This window comes from Megalops cyprinoides, chromosome 3 (genome assembly GCF_013368585.1).
Source record: "Megalops cyprinoides isolate fMegCyp1 chromosome 3, fMegCyp1.pri, whole genome shotgun sequence".
Lineage (NCBI taxonomy): Eukaryota > Metazoa > Chordata > Actinopteri > Elopiformes > Megalopidae > Megalops > Megalops cyprinoides.
Genome location: NC_050585.1, coordinates 34,781,359 through 34,799,539, shown reverse-complemented (window position 1 = coordinate 34,799,539; position 18,181 = coordinate 34,781,359). Strand labels below are relative to the sequence as shown.

General features: G+C 44.8%; 1 protein-coding gene across 2 annotated transcripts in view; it reads right to left on the bottom strand.

The window, feature by feature from the left end:
* LOC118774221 (roundabout homolog 1-like) overlaps nt 1-18,181 on the bottom strand; it is a 121,854-nt gene that overhangs the window by 94,418 nt on the left and 9,255 nt on the right. For both annotated transcript variants that reach the window (XM_036523399.1, XM_036523400.1), the window contains exon 2: nt 1,247-1,573. In XM_036523399.1, coding sequence (XP_036379292.1) covers nt 1,247-1,573 — 327 coding nt within the window. The remainder of the gene's footprint in view (nt 1-1,246; nt 1,574-18,181) is intronic.

Here is an 18,181-nt window from a genome sequence, read left to right as displayed (position 1 = left end):
AATATCACAGTAAAACACAGTGAAAATCAGCTAACACATCAAGTAAATAATGAATGCTATAAGCATGCATGCAAGCAAGAGGCTGTGTAAACCAGATCACTCTCACAATGCTGTGAACCAGTCAGTACATTCAACACAGTCACCAAACATTCTTCCCTTTAAGTTTACACAAGTGCAGACACAACTTTGTAAGAACTTACAGCTACTGTATAGTTCTGACTATTTTGTGGTGCAGGATTCCAGCCCTGGTAGCCCACGACAAGAGGCTTGGAATTATGTCATTATGGCTCCGTTTGAACCTGAGGCTCGGGACTGTGTCATTACGGTGCTGTTTGAATATTCAGCACAGGACCGTGTCATTACGGTTCATTTTGACTCTCAGGCTCTAGACCATGTCATTATGGTTCTGTTTGAATCTCCGGCTCACGGCTGTGTCATTACAGCGCCGTCTAAAGCCACGGAAGTACGAGTGGCAGAGCAGTGTGGATTCTCTCTCCTCGAAGGACACATCCTACTGCCAAGCAGCCTTGGTCTAAAATAAATGCTGTATCTCTTTTCACAAAATATTCAGTGCAGAGTATTATAAAAGCAACTTTTAGAAGCAGAAGACATGAAGTATTTTCTTTTTTCTCCAACAGGCGTTACGCCTAAAAGAACACTGTGTGACAGAAACAAAATGAGGAAGGCTGAAACAGCCATATTCCTAATGTGGGTATAACCCAAATTAGCAACATTTTCACACGTGCTCACACACACACACACACACACACACACACACACGCACACACACACACACACACACACACACACACACACACAAAATACATGGTTGTAACACTAATTTGCCCCAAAGTCAGCATCAGCCTCCAGGAACAAAACAAACAATATTAGGCCACTGCTTTCTTTGCTGATTTGTGGTGGCTCACTCATCACAGTGCTCAGCCATGACATGACTGACCACCTCCACAGCAAGCCCCCACCTTGGTAAACAAGCACAGGACAGCGGCACACAGACACCCCTCCCCATGGCTCAACGGCACTGTTCACAAGAGCCAAGGCCACCTGCATATACATGTATCCTAACAGGTTCCATCATGCAGTGCAAGTCAGTGAACACACGGGAGAGGATGGCTGTGAATGGACACTGGAGCTTGCTACGCAACATAACCAAGCTGTTTCCCTCGATAACAACACAGAGGAACCAACAGCGATAATGACAAAGATAAAGGAAGAGGGCAGCACTCACATGCGACCTCCAGCGAGGCATTGTGGCTGACCGCCTCCCCCAGGTAGTTGCGGGCGACGCAGACGTAGCTGCCGTTGTCCGGCTTGCTCCGGCGCCCGTGGACGATGCGCAGGAAGAAGAGGGAGCCGCTCGGCAGGAGCATGCGGTGGGAGCGGGGGTCGTCCCGGTCCGTCTCCACGCGCTCCCCGTCCTTGTACCACTCCACGGTCGGGGTGGGCCGCCCCTCCGCCTTGCAGTTGAGGGTGGCCGGCTCCCCCTTGGACACGATCAGGTCGGAGGGGTGCTCCACGATCCGGGGAGGGGAGTCCTCCTGGCGCAGACGCGACCCTGAGAGCAGAGAGAACAGGAGAAGGATGTGGGACATCAGTTTATAGGTTCAGATTCTTGGACTCCACAGCTGCACTTAAGAGAAAGCTTCCATCCCTGAATGGCACCAGGAGACAAAGTAAAAAGCAGTCGTAAGCTGGTAAGAAGTACTTACTTCAAGTCCACCTGGAAATTGCACTCTCAGTTGATCAATAATAACTATATTAGCAGGAAAAACATTCTGGACCCAGTAGAAGCCCAAATGACAGATTTAATATTACTTCCAAAACAAAAAGACCGAAAACTTTTAGAATAATTTTAATTATACACATTACATTCACCATGTTAAACCTTAAATGTGTATATTTATAGTGAACTGCCCTCAAATGTGAAGCAACAACAAGCAAAGGCTCATAACAGCACAGATAGGGAATGGATTGTACAGTGGGATTAAAGCTGACTTAATTTTTCTGATTTGCCATCAACCCAAATAATAAAAAAAAAAAGGTTTGGTCTAATTGGCTGCTCATTGTAGTTCACCCCTCATTCCAAAACTCCCCGAAAGCCCCTGTCTGCCCCCAGCCAATCTGTCCGCTGAGAGTGCCGGTTTCTGAGCCGGCTTATTAAAGAGGACGTCAGGGGAACAAGAAGCAACACAGACACCATATTAATCATCTGGAGACAAACAGAGAGCACCCTGAGAGCGCAAGATTAATTAGACCTCTTCTCTCATGCACATGCTAACTAACACTTAGGTACACACACACACACACACACACACACACACGCACGCACACACACGCACAAACTTAATTGCTAATTTAATAACCATCTTCATCATTACTTATCGCAACTGCTATCACCCTGCTTCAGCTTATATAATCACTGTGTCTGTTTTGAAACAGTGAGTTCCAGGGGTGGATAGAGGATGCCCTCTGAGGGAAGGAAGATCTTGTGGTGAGGAACCGGAGGTCTCGTTGTCACCCCCGCAGAGGAGATCAGCTTGCAGTTCACAGTTCACAGCCAAAATGAGAGATCAGGGCCTTAAATAGACACCTATGAGAAAAGCTTTCTTTTGAACCCGGGACCGTAAAGACAACAACAACAACAGGATATAAAGGACTTCTCCCTCCCTGCTCCAGGGAATGCCTGATAATTTGAATGCCTGCAAACACAACACAAATTCAGCATGAAATTTGATTCCCATGTTTGAATGTCCTTCTTCAACCCCCCCCCCCAGGTTTGTATCCCAGATAGTACTCTGCCATCAGTAATGAGCATGCCTTGTAAATGTGTTTAGGCAAACACCTGAGATTATGAGGGTGCCTGCCGATAAACCATTACTTTGTTTTTTTGTGATTTTTGCCCTCGTTTTATGAGCAGTGATTATGACTCCAGGGTTTCAGGCACTTTCCTGTTACTAAGCGCTTTAGTGTTGACAGTCTTGACAAGTGAGTACAAAGCCACTCTGTGTGTGAGTATATATACCTGCCTGAATCTTGTAAAATGATTTTTTAGGATTGGTGTTGGAGAGAAATTTAGAGAATTATTTTGTAGAGGTGCAGGAATCTAAGCAAGAGAGAAATCAGTACATCATTTCGAAAAGATGTCCCTTTCATTTAGTTGCCTATAAAAAAACACTACACCTAAGGAAAGTGCTTGGTTGACTGTTAAACTGCAATTCTATTATCAATTCTGAGGATTAGGATTGGTTTTCCAGGGAATCCCAGGTGCCCTTGAACACTGAATGATAATTAAAGACTTTTACTTTCAGTGGACTGAGGTAACATGGCCTAGTCATTAATTAACCCTTGCTGGTAACCTTCCACCGTTGAGACCTGGCAGCAATCTGGTGGTGACAAAAGAACACAGATAACACAGTTTACGCTTTTCAGTAAAGCAATTTGAGCCCAAACTCCATGCTGCGGCTCACTCTATTTACAGCTCTAAAGGAAAACAGTAAAGAAAACAGAAGACCCTTAGAAATCCCACCGCGTCTGTGTTCTTTTCTCCACTGTGCGTACTGTGATCTCGGCTCCTTCACACATACACCCCCGGGTGGGAGCACAGCGCAGAATGCTGGTCTGTGCCTAAAATCTGATATGATTAAAGCAGAATTAGATTTAATTGTGCGTGGTAGGTCGAGGTTTCCACAGAGGCGCTGAGGTCTGGTCATTAATTAACCCTGGTTTGAAAGCAGCCCCTGTTAAAGCCTTTGATCGCGCCCCCTGCCTGCTCTCTTGGCTGAGCCCTCTGCTGCCCCGCCGCACAGCCAGGCCGGGACGGGACGCCCCTTGCGCCTTCCCAAGGCAACCTCCGCCCGCCCTTGTAAAAACACAGCCGACTGTATGTTTTATTAAAGGCGGCTTCAAAGTGCTCCCATGCTCCACTATCTACCCCCTCCCCCCCAACAAACCCTCAATTACATCTTCTTTAATATCTATCAAGCAAAATACCGGGACCTTCCTCAAGGGGGAATCTTAAAATTTAAATTCTGCATTAATAGCCAAGCTGCAGAGGAAAGCGGATTTGCACTTCGCCCCGTGATATGATACGTTTTCATCTTGGTAGATTAATTATGACACTGTGCATGGGGCGTGCTATGCATACACTGTTCCATGTGGAAACATCACACACGGAGCTGCTGGGGCTAATCCATCACTGCACTGCGCTAAGGAGCTGCTACAGGCTCTCTGTGTAAGCCTACAGTCGCTGCAATGCGTGTCTGTGTTTAATCGCGCCTATTGTGCCCACTAGAGTGTACCTACAATGTTATCCTACATATTGTATTACATTGTACAGAACATCCAAAAGTTTAGAAACACCTGATTAAGATAACGTTAAACATGCATTCAAAGACATTTTTATCTAATGACTTATGCTTAAATTCTTGAAATTTGTTGCTCAGACAAATATAAATAGTGAAGTTTTTGGTCACTGAATAATTCCATTTGTGTTATTTCATAGCTTTGACATCGTACTTAATATCTTACTATGTCCAAAAGCCATTTCACCTGGTCTCAATTTATTTTCTGTAATTTGACATTGCTGTGAAGTAATTTCCGTGTGTGTGGGTATGTTTGTATGTGTGGGACAGAAACGGAGCGACCCCAAACACATAACACACTCACTCAGCAAAACTTCTGTCTCACTGTAGAGCTCCTATTAAAGCCATGCTCTGGCTGAAAGAAGTTAAATCTGCGATAAATCTAAAGTAAAAAGATAACAAGAGACTGGATGGAAGTCACAGACTGATGTACAACAAATCCTCACAAGTAAACCCATATGAGAGACAACGCTATTCCAGATTTAACCTCAATGTTTTATTGTTCTGACTACGGATGTTTTAGACGTTGTGGAGACTTTTAAAGACCGGCTGGATCCATTTTCTGCTGAGTGGGCTTGAGTGTGTGTGTGTGTGTGTGTGTGTGTGTGTGTTCTTGTGCTCATCCTTCTGAAAGAATTTGAGAGAGGGGGAAAATGAATAAAACCAGATGAGGGGGAGAAATAAAACATCGCTGTCCAGTAATTGCTACCATTTGTGGCATTTTACCTGTTTTATGCCATTAAAAACTGAGAGGATGTTATTTTATTGGTTTTTAATGCGAAAGAAAGCACCATGGCGATTTATTGGTGCTTTAATGTGTCTGTGACTGGGGACATAATGTAGCAATACAGTTATAAAATTTAAACATGACGACCTACCCCAGAGAGCCTGCTCCTCATTACTGATCTGGGTGCAGTGAGCTGTGGCGTCATAGCCTTAATCCAGCCTCCCATCACCTTTATTATACCAGCTCTATGCCTATTCGTATTCACCATGCTGCACACTCTGGGGCTGTACCTAGTACAGCCACTTCCCCAAAGCAGCAGCCTTTCGTAAGCCGGGCGCAGCACACTCTGCCAGTATCTGAGATCATCATGTTCCTCCCAATCAATGTATTTACAAACTGTAAAGAAGTTACCGGCTCTTTCAGAAATATATGAAGCAACGCCCAAGGGTACCCAGCACCCACTGTGGTATTGCACGGTCAAACTGCAATACAATGGTTTATCAGAAAAGAGGACATTGGGAAGTGAGGGAGGGCAGTGGTGTCAGCTGACATTGATTTAACGTGAAGTTTGCACATAACCAAAAAGTGGGGTGATCCACTCCCATGTGCAGGTGGGCTTCATCCACATTATGATGATCATTTACACCCTTCCCACATGTGTGCATCAGAGGTTCCACTAAAGCTCAGCTGCTATTAGAAAAATGAAAACATACAGCTATCTCTCACATGCATCCTTACTGTCTTCAGAAAACAAAATAAAACGCAGATGTCCCTCGCATTGGCAAGTTCTCAATGAGATAATGACATTTCGAAGATGAGTCAATGTGACTTGTGTCCTTGTGTCACTGACTTGAGTCAATGTTCCAACTGGCAACATGATTATAAGAACACAAACTCAATGAGTGTGTCAGTGCATTGTGGGAAAGGACATGCAGATCGGTCAATACGATGCCAACCCTGACAGAGAAGAGTTCCGTTTCTTGCAGCTGCCTAATAGTGGACACTGGAAGCTTTTTAAACACCCTTGACGTCTGCCATCAAAGAAGTTAGCACCAACCAAAATGTCTCTATTTCTGATATGTATGTGATAAAATTTACACATAAGACATTAAGACCAGGCCAGGCCACGCCACACATTTGGTTCAAATGATCAACTCGTTATGAACTCCTGAAGCTGCTTAATAACAAACTGATCATTTAAATCAGCTGTGTTGGAGCAGGGAGAGATCTAAAACATGCAGGACAAGGGGTCCTCCAGGAGAGGTGTGAGAAACGCTGATCTAGCACATCTAAATACAGCATGTGGATTACTGACAGTAGATTTCCAAGATGATTTATCGTGAGAATAAAACACTACGAAAGAATGACTATAAATAAACAATGATCATGTTGTTGTACTAGACGATGGCCAGCATTGCAGCTGTGCCCATTGCACCCGGGGGAGAAAATGCCTGTAAGCACTCTGGCTGGGCAGCATTACCAGCCTTGTTTCATTTATAGTAAATTATGTCATTTACATGCTCAGTTTCATTGGATGGATTACTGACATTAGCCTTGGTCCTGCATACCAGTCTGCCGTCTCGCCGCAGCAAATCCAGGGATATTTTTTAATTGCTCATTAAGAAAGGTGACAGAAGTAACTATTTCGCCTATTAGATATTGGCAGTTGTATGCACTTCTCTCAATTTTTGGAGAAAACTTGAACTTTATCTCTTGGATTGTAGGTAATATGATAGCCTTCTACACAACAGCTAAAGAATGGAGCTCCACGGGTCTCCCAGCTCCATGTACACTCACAGGCATATCATATCCACAAGCTCCCGAGTGGGATTCTGGGAAATTTTCTACAGAGGTGGAATCGATCGATCACTGCTTCCAGTCAGATTTATTCCCTATCTGACTCACCAACACACAGAGTGCACATTCCCCTCTTTTCCTCTTTAATGAGAAGAAGAGACCCGCCTGGAGGAAGCTGAGCTGGAGGTAGTGAGGTGATCTCACTGAGGGGGTCAATAAACCAACCACATCCTCTCCTCTCTCCCACACACAGTAAGATGTTCCCCCAGGAGCAGGGAGAGAGGCCTAATCTCCAACAACCCCCAGACCCCCCCATTCTCCTTTATCTTGAGCACTACCCCCACACTGTAACCTCTCCTGTAACATAATGCCAGATAAACTCCCTATGGGACATCATGAAAGAACCCCCCCCCCCAGTCCTAGAGCAAGATCTGACTCTCTACCAGCCCAGCCCAATGCTGCAAGCACCAGTTCCACTCTGCAGCTGTGCCCTAGTCTATTTCTGTAGCTGAGATTACAACTGGAAGCCTCACCTTTCACACCAACCCTCACACTCACTCACATACCCATCATTCTTCCTCACTTTCACCCTCACCCAAACACCCACCTCTCATCCTCACACCCAACCTTCACTGTCTCCACACCACTCACCTTTAAGCCTTCTCTTAACCTTACATTCACCCTCACCACATTCTTATTCTTAGCCTCATACTCAGGAGTAAGAGAGTGAGGACAAAGGAGAAGGATGTTTTCTTCAATAAAGCGCAGTCCACATGTAGCTCGGGCCAGAAGATCACAAAGGGGGAGTAATGACGATAACAGAAACAGCTACAAAATCCTTTGACCTGCTCTGCCCAGGTCTCTGTGATGATAGCTTCAGTTGCGATGAAGTGATGGAGCAGCCTGCTGTGCTGTATCTTAACTAAGGCTGAGACTATAAGCCACATTAAAGAATTGATGAATATGAACAAAATTATCGATAAATCAATAATTGATTTTCTTATTATTTTTTGCTATTAAAGTCAGGACTCATAGCTCATAGTGGCATCGCATTACAAAATGTCACAGTTCACATCCTAGGATCTTCTTTGTGCTAGAGGGAGGTGACAAATCTTTTGGCATTACAGAACATATTAGTCATAAAAATACCAGTAATCCTCTCAAATGTTTGCCACTGCTCACTAGCTGTATAAAACTGTTCTTGGAACAGACCTTGATATAACTCACTATTGGCTCAAAATACAAGATAGACTTTATTAAATATATTTTATGAAAGCATATAAGAGTGACAATTGACTAATCTCCCAACAGTTTTGGTAGCCAGCTAGTAATAAACAATTGAGCTGTGCTTACAATCAAATAGAAAAGCTCTCTGGAAACATGAAAACAGTTTTCTTAAATGTGGTCTTTTTGCTGTGGAAAAAGTCACAGTGAGAACAATGCTACTAGCTCACTAGCTAGCCAACTACACATCTTTGGTTTTCTTTTTGGTTTAAAAAATAAACACTTGTCACTGTGAACCTGAGTCTTAGCGACGCCATCTAGCGAATGCCATCTTTCAAGTGGTCCTGTAAATTTTTACTGATCCCGGAAAATGGTAGTTTGGTGGTACACATTTTGCAATTTATTAATTTATGATACTCCAGCGTTACAAAATGTAGTCACACATCAGGCAGCATTTTCACCTCTTCAGTGAGAAGGCACTATCGCCAAGCTGGTAAGGTAGCTGTAGTAGGGCACTCAATGTCTCTTCAAGATGACGTGAAACTATTTCTGCAGCTGAATTATAAAAATGGATTGCTTTGAAAAAGGCTTGTTGATTGGCAACTGATTTTTAGAGGGATTTATGTGCAGAATTAAAAAAAAAAAAAAAAAAAAACTTTATTTGAAAATAATTTATGACAGTCCACAAAAATGATAAGTCATTTTCCTCCTCGACAGCAATGAGTTAATAATTATCAATAAAGCAAAGTGTGGTCTCAGCCTTAATCTTAACTCCGCAGAGCACTGCAAGAACAGAGTCTGTCGTAGTTCAGTGGGGTGCACTTAAAAGTCCTGCATCAAACACAGCAGGGGCCGCGTGTGTACCCTCCGGACACAATACACATTTAATTGGGATTAGTTAAAAAGTGCCACCCAGTAGCTATCACAGTTTCAGCTCCATGGATTTTCACAAACTCCAAAAGGAAGAAAGGACAGGTTTACAGTATACCTTACTACAGCCTCATAGTCTAGAGAGAAAGCACAAGAGAGAGAGAGAGAGAAAGGGAGAGAGACCAAGAAAATAAAGGACAGAATGGCAGCCCAGGTCCTTCCTGTTCTGTTTTGTGCTTGTTGTTTTTCTGCGAGGAGTGAGACAGCAGGCACAACACAGCAGTGAGAGCTCTGCTTTTAATGTAGTATCACTCTGATACAGGTGGGTCTGTGTCTAACTGCGGAAGACAGGACCTTATCTGCAAAGAGCCAGCAGCCAGGCTACTACTACACACTCACACACAAACAAACATGCTCCCAAGCGAGCAAGACACACGCGTGCGCGTGCACACACACACACGGACAAATGCACACAAATGCAGACACAAATGGTGTGTGTGTGTGTGTGTGTGTGTGTGTGTATGTGCGCAAGTGTGTGCATGGGTGTATTACAGTGACTGCAAGAGCACTCACATTCACTTCCCTTGTTTCTTCCCATTCTTCCAAAGCCAAGTGTGTGTGTGCATTCTATATGTCCACTGGTCTGCTTCGGATTCTGTTCATCTAAACCCGTGACCCTGGCCCCATGCTGGTGTTCCCTGCAATCCATGCACACCTGCACACCACTGTGAAAGGCCACACAGCCCCTTTGGCCCAGCATGCCAGACAGGCTGCACAGACTGCGTGCCACACTCAGAATAAGATACCAATGCTGTCCATAGATGAGATATGGATGCTGTACACAGATGAGAGATAGGGACGTTGTCCAGAGATGAGTGATTCAGACGCTGGAACGTGTCAGCGGTGGAATGAATTGGCCATTGTGGCAGTGTGAGGGAGGGCTGTGGGAAGGAGCCTGCAGGTAGCACCCATGGGGGCGGGCGGGGTGAACTGTGCCACTCTACTGCGCTGCATAAAATCAGACTGGCCCATCAAGACCTGACATGTAGCAGAGTCCACACACATCCTGCAAACATGAGTTTCCTGTACCGAGCCGTCAGTCATCCCTGAAACAGTATCCAGGCCGCGCTGGAGAAACCATTACAGCCGCAGGCGGGGGTGGGGTGGTGAGTAGGCCTGAGTGGAAACTACCCTTTTACAGCTGTCGTCAGCCGACAGAACTTGAGGGGGGAAAAAAGAGCAATCTGCCTGAAGATAGAAGAGATATATGCCATGTGGCCCTGGATTGCCCTCTGATAGGAAACTGTAACATTATACAGTGTTTCATCCTTAAAGGCCCCACCCAGGAATGCTCAACATGAATACCTTTGCCAGTTCCATCAGATTCTACCTTCTTTAATGTTACAAAAGGATATCCATTACAGTCCTACAAGAGACTATTCAACATTTTTTGTATGCCTGCGTGCATGCTTGTATGTGGCAAATGCAAGTGTGTGTGTGTCTGTGTGTTTGTGTTGTGTGTGTGGTTGGGATTGTGAGGGACCCAGAGTCAGTATCAGTGCAACCACATTATTTTCTCTTTTTTCCCTGTCTCAGTTGGCTAAACAAAGTGAGATATAATTTCTGAGGCGATATAAACACACCACTTAAAATGAGACGTCAATCAAAAACCAAACCACTGCAGAATATAAAATTACACCACCTTTTATTTCATGGTGTAAAATAACCCTCTTCATATATCAAATATAAAGCTCTGCGCACACACACTCACACACACACACACACACACACACACAATGGAATGGGCAATTAAATCTGATCCGACAGAAAAGCAGAAACAGCATTCTAAGTAAACAGCCTTTGTTTTACAGTTCAGTTTTACATGCAGTTCATACAGATGAAAACATACACTACCAAGCTTGACACTGTCCACTGATTTTTCCCTAGAAGTCTAATTGCAGAGTATAATTTCTTCACTAAAGTACCACGGAGAGGTACTTCAACCTATCACTCACATTGTAGTAAAGGCATTGTCCTTACACTCTGAACGACAAAAGGAGATCAAGGCAGTCATGCTGACTACAACCATTACTACTACCAAAACATTCAAACAAAACACACCTCTTCTAATGAGGAGATCAAAGGACTGAAAAAACACAACTGTCAGGAATTGACATCACAAGGAGCATTCTAGCCAATACAACTCAGTATTCACTGAATGGTCTGGGAACACATGGCATGTTAATTTATTGTGTCAGTCGCATTTAATCTCATCTATAGGTGCTTGGGAACCAGGGGAACTGGTTGCAGAGCACCTATTCCCCTCCCTCTGTCTTTCCACATGTATGCAGCTTAGACTGAGACTGACAGTTACTGCAGTGGTAAAATTCTGTAGTGTCTCTTCTACAGACTGGCATTATAAGAACAATTTTAGGGGACTTGGTGGAAATCCTGTTTGTCCATGATTTGTCACTTGCCTGTTTGAGCTGGGACTTAAGCTGCAAGAACTAGGGAGTGACAGAATGGATGCAGGGATTAGAATAGTTTATTTTTACGGCCTTAAAAGGCATTCATTTCTAGCTGTTGTCGTTGCTGTTGTGCCGCTAATGAGATTGCCTGTCTGGGGAAGGGTAAGAAATCTAAGGCAAACAGTATGGAGGGGAAGCAGAGGGGATTTTAGAATTCCATGTAGAATTGCGAAAAATCCCTGTGTCAGGAAGACAAGCACAGTGTAGACTCAAAGGAACAAAAAAAAAAAAAGAAAAGAGCAGAAAAACAACGGCAAGATATGAATTTTTCAGCGGAGCCCCAGGAGAGGCAGCTAAGAATGATTCATGACGTTAAGTAAACAATAAATTATTCTATATTTCTTTATTCTGTTTCTACACTTAATCAACAGGGAATCTTTAAAAATGAATGTGTGAGCCTTTGAGGGCAAAGGAGAAGTCAGGATAGCTGTATGGCAAACAATAGCAAACGCAGTAAACAGCACCCAACTGCCAGCAGCTCTCTAAACTTCTAGACCCATCATCTAGCTTTGAGAGTTTATCTAACAGCTCTCTCATCTAGTTGACAAAGCAGCCCGGTATCCAAGCGAAAAGGCCATGGTGACACCGTGGACGTCACCTGCCACAGGCCAGAGGTCCACAAAGCAGTAATTAAAGTGGCAAGAGACAGGCTTCGCGAGACAGGCTGGGCTGGAGTGAGGGCATGTGCTGTGAGGCTGAGGTCACGTACAAACTCAGGAGACCAAGAGAAGGAGTAGCGCGAACAGCCAATTTCTTAAACGAGTTTTGACAAAGTGGATACAGGGAGACTTCAAAGAACCTCTGACAAACAAGTGTTGGAGTACTTATTCTTCACAGGGATGTGGAGTGGTGATAAGTGACATTTATAAAGTATTACAGCCAATTGTTTTCTAATGGTTCAGCGTATTTGTTTTGAGCAAAATGACAAACAGCATCTAAAGTAGAAAAGAATCCATCAATATTTCTCATAATACTAAAGTTTATATACATGTACATATACAGACACACATACGCACTCACACATATATCCACTGCCTGTAACTGCTCCATTTTTCCAGGCTGACCTTTATGTGATGGGCTGCAAGCTGATACAGTTTCTTCACTGTGGGAGATGCACTGCAGAGTCAGGGAGGTTTGTAATTAAGGCTTCTGAAGTCCATGAAAATACAGAGCAGCTTGAAGTTCTTTGCATTTTTCCGAGACTACATAAACTGCAATTAGGAAGTCACTTAACACAGATTCCCCCAGGTATGAGTGAGAGGAATGCGTGCGTGTGGCCTGTGTTCATCTCTGCTGTGGTCTGCAGCTATGGAAAACTGTCACCTATGCCTTGCATAGGGTTTACAACAGCTGCTGGTCCTCAAAACACTGTACCTCCACAGAACCCAGGCAGATAGTATCATTTCAACCTCATGCACCCCAGCCACCACTGGAAAGCACCCCAAAATACTACTAGCAATGGCCAAACACCCTGCGTGTGTGGAAAAAAAAACAAAAAAGCTAAATATTATTATTTCATCAAAATCATATTAAAATTACATTATTTACAGTCTGAACCCTTAAAAACACTACAGCTCCTTAATAAACTATTCAATACAGTCTTGGAACATACCTCATCCATGAAACATACTACAACCTCGAATACACAACATTTCCTATACACAAAAGAACCCCTACACATACTGCAGTTGCTGAGCACACTTCATCCCTGAGCATGTTGAGCTCCTTGAATAAACACCCTTACGTTGGCCCACTTGAAAAGTCTAAAATATGATACCCGGTTTATTCAAATTAAAGTTTTAAATGACGATGCTGTTTGTCATGACAGTAGGTAGTTGTTCACTGCATCATCTCACATCTGCTGCAGTGCACTGCAGCGCTCTCTCCACTGTCACTCCCCTCGATGTGATGTGACACGTTGCGTGGAGCGACGGACATGGACAGTGTGCTGCGCTGGCTCGGTGGAGCCGAAAAGGACAGTGCACTCAGTGACCGGTGCCAAGGAAAAGAGGAACTCTGCCAAAAAGCATCAGGGACAGCCCAGACAGGACATGGCTAAACCTGGCCTTGCCAGTGTTATTTAAGAGAATGCATATCAACTTTCAGCTACAATTCATTCCTTTATGACCAAAGTTCCTCTGTCACACATTCTTTAGCCTACAGACATAGCTTTGCTTTTGATGGAGCCGTCCAGACTGGAGGCGGTTGCCAAAGGAACAAAGCCACACTCCAACCAGTGACCTTCATCTCCTCCGTGGTTTCCTCAGTGTACATGAAGTCCACCATGATGATAATTTGCACATTTTTCAGTGTTTTGAGCACAGATGTGTGTGCACGTGCGTCTTTGTGCACGGGTGTTTCTGTATGAGCATGCATGTGAGTGTGCGTGCATGTGTGTCGGTGAACAGCATATACTCCAGATCCTAACTCTTTCCTGAATCCTCTAGTCTCTGGAAAGGGCAGCCAGATGTGAATTCTCTCTCACACTGCAAGCAGAAATGGAGCACTGTAAAAGAACTCATCAACCATTCTCATTGTAGGTCCCATCTGTGTGTTTACAGGACTCAGATGTTAGTTTTAGTTTTTCTTTCATTGAAAAGAAGCTATTTCCATTAAAGCCACTGATGAAATTAGGATAGATGGTCTATATTTTCGATGTAATTGGATTGAAAGAGGATTAAAGGGACTCCCAAATCAAAGCTGCTCTATGATTTCAAGAAATTGCATCTTACCAGAGGACGTGGTCCAAGGCAGGGAACCAGGGGCAGAAAAAGCTAGACGAGCTACATGAAAGAAAATAGCCCTGATCGTTAAAAACACTGTTGGAAAAACAGCACTGGGGCTTCATGTATGCTTTACGTGGCAATGTAAATATTTAGGGAAAACTAATGAGGGGGCAAATTCTGCCAGAGGGCATATTTAAAGCCATCCCCAGAAATTTGTCTGGGCCATTAAAAAGACATTTCCCGCTCAGCACGATAACGGATTGCAAAATGGTCCACAGTCAAACACCCCTTCCCCAATTCATCAAGGGGGCTCATGAAGAAGGAGATTGCCACAACATAACAGCTCTTCCATGGCCACACCCGACAAATGGGCTCTGAGCACAAACACAAGAAGACTCCATTTGCACCTAATCCATTTACTATACTCTAACAGGAAGACTGTCTGTTGCCGCTGTGAAGAGCCAGGCTCATTTTGGCCCTGCACTAATTCAATCTACAGTCCACTCCCAATGGAAAGTTCCGCAGAGCAATATTTGGGCCGGGGAAAGTCGTTCTTAGGACTGCAGGCTCAGAGATGGGGAGTTACCCTCCCATTCCCACATGCCGCTATCTGTATATAACACTGTGCGTTTGACTGTTTGACCTATGCCTCACTGTGACAGATAGAGCACAGTAGCCTGCTTACTGTCTACATTCCCTGCCTATCCCTTGCCTAAGCCAAGAACTGTCCTGTATCCTCAACCCACCCAGTTCAACATGTATGCGTCCTGCTACAGCACATATGGCGAGGACGGGTGGAGCCAGCCTCTGTTCTCCATTTCTGAAATTTATCGGTTCCTGCCCCTATATTTCATTCTCTACTTAAAAAAATACAATTCGAAAAAGCTACACATCTGCAAAAGCCTTTGACCTTCTAGGCTCTCAGTCAAAATGGAAAGAGGAAAAAGGAGGGCTTGAGGGAGAACGGGACAATGAAGCGTTGCCTCACAACACCACACGTGGTCGTGAGACATCCATCAATTATTGCCAAGAATACGCTTTCCCCAGTGCTCTGTCAGTGCCCGACACATTCGCAGGAATTTTACTCACGTCAATGATCCCCTGAGGACACGCCTCCCCCTCAGATGCCGGCTGTTTCCGCGCACTGGTGGTTTTTATCCCATAGGCGGAGGCATTGTGCGACCCCCAGCTGCAGGACGCTGGACTTGTTTTACAGCTGTCATCGTGACAAGTGCTGGAGACACTGCACCAGAAAGAGTCTCCCGAGACAGAGGGGATATTTTGTGGACTACAGAAACAAAGTGATGGAACAGTGATGGAGGGCAGGCATTCAGGGAGACCAGTACATTCGGCAACTGAGGGGTGGACTCACTTCCAAAGGGTCAATGCCCTGTCGGAGTATGGGCTATGACATCACAGAGGGGTCAAGGCCAGCTCCATGTCCCACACTGTTCCACTCCAGCAGCCCTGTGACCCTGCTTCACCTGTCACCACAGACTGGTTGCATCCAGCTTGGGGGAGCACTGTCACCCAATAAGGGTCCTGGCAACGGGCACCCCTGTCAGAAATCCGCTCATTAAACTGCAGGCAGGCTTGCACCCTGTCAGACCCTCAGCACACTCTGACACCCTAAAGCCAGGTCAAAATAGAGCTCTTCTCTGTCTCCCCTTCTCTCTTGTTTCCTTACCATCCCTCCCACCTCTCTTTCTCTTTCCTTTGCTGTTTTTTTCTGTCTCTGTCTCTCTTAAATTGAATTCAAACAGCTTTACTGACATAAACTACAGTTCTGCACATATTGCCAAAATTTTCAAGTTACTGACAGATCAAAGGGGTTGTGTTTATTGTGCAGTTGTTGCGAAAGTGACAACACACACACACACACACACACACACAAAGCCAGCGTGGAACATGTAAATTCATTCACTGTAAAAGCAAATGATGGTCTTCTATGCCTGCTACTAAAAAAACAATGAGTAAATGAGTGTCAAACCCCTGTTGCACCCAAAACATCTAGCTGGGGGAGGTCACTGCAGGACAGAGAGGACCACAGAGGCTTTCATCCTTCCCCATCCCTGGGTCAGAGGGTAACCCCTACAGCCCCATCCAGTGAGGCAGCTCAAACATCACCAAACACCGGGGACCAGAGAGGACGCAGAGTGCTTTGTATATTCTGTCAGCTCTCTACCCCACAAAACCACACTGTTGAGTCTGAAGCATTAAAAGTAACACTGCACTTCCCACTGCCACATGGTGAACTCTGTCACAACTTAACACAACACGGTACTGAGCACAGTACTCATTTCTGTCACATTAGCACAATCCTACACTGAATGCAGCTACACAGTTTATCCTGTCACATTACCACGATGCTACACTGTAACACTGACACAATGGGCTGACAGCAAAACAATCTGCTCCCATACCTGTTCTACCTGAGGAAAGGCCCCTAGACTTGAGATGGAGGGACAGCAGAATGGCCAAAGCAAGGCATCTGTTTCTCATCATCATCATCATCATCATCATCATCATCATCATTGTCGTCGCTGTCGTCATCATTATCATCAACATCATCAAGAGTGTTTTGAGCTTTGGGAGGCGCAGCGCACTGCATTTAAAAGTATAAACAAGTTTTGATAAACAGAGCCTGCCAGAGCCCAGGCAGGATCAGACACTACTTTTCTGCCATACCATCAAGCTCTGTGTGTGTGTGTGTGTGTGTGTGTGTGTGTGTGTGTGTGTGCGCATGTCAGGCCTTTGCCAAGATTTCTCATGAGCCCTTAATCCCGAAAGAAACGTAAGCTACATTTAAAAAACTGTCAGAGTCTCTATAACAACGCCCCCCCCCCCCCCCCCCCCCCCGCGTCCCATCACCACCACCGTCACCACTGCAATTTCTGCCATGCGGTAAGGTTTCAATTTTAGATTGGGACAAATAGGGCAGGAGACCAGACAGATTCGGTCTGAAGTAGCAACTGAAATCTGTCAGCACTAAGGAGCTGGCTGGCTGCCACACGTCCTTGTCATTATTCAAGCAGGACTTTTATTTCTGAGGGGGACTCCAGCTTGCAGTTTGACTCTGATGTAGTTGAGAGAGATGGATTGAGGTGCCACTGATGAGTGGTAATAACGATCACCATCAGGGCTTTCAACGTCGAAGTACAGGGTGCTGTTTACTGTAAAGCGGGGGCCGGGAAGTACATGCCTTCCAGCAGTCATGAGTAAAATATTCCTGAAATGTATCAGACCGCTTGCTGACATTAATGGCTATTGTATCCACTGCTTTCAGAGGCATAAGCTGAACAAGCAGACATGCCCATCCCTGGATCTGACAGAAGCACACACACACACACACATACCATGAATATGTGACAAGTATACAGACACACCTTCATTAACCTTTTTTACTTCACTACAACATTTGGAGCTCATGCCACAACCATTTGAACAGTAAGGTCTTTCTCTGTATTATTTTATTGTGTTTCACATTACTCACTCATTTATCCGAGATCTCCTCACCATGGTTACAGGCTACATTAAAGTCTGAGTCTCTCCAATAGCAAGGCCCTTCGAGATGTGTTACAAGGTCACCTCCTGGTTAATTAAGCCCATGAGGAGCATGTCTTTGAAGGGAACCTGCTTCCTGCTGTCCCTCTCTCTCCCCCTCCCCTTTCTCTCCCTCCCTCTCTCCCCCTGTTACTATCTCTTGCAGGTTAGGAAAGTAGGATGTTAATGAGGCCACACCCCTCACTCCAAGCAAACGAAAGATCATTGAACTTGGAGAGTGTGAAAACAGGTAACCATTAGTCACCTGGGAAAGAGAAACACAAAGCATTTTTAGCCAGTTGGACAAACACAAATTTCAACCTAATGTGCTTTGATCAGTTCCTATCTAATTCTTGGTATTTGAATCAACAGCTAGTTCACTTGTAT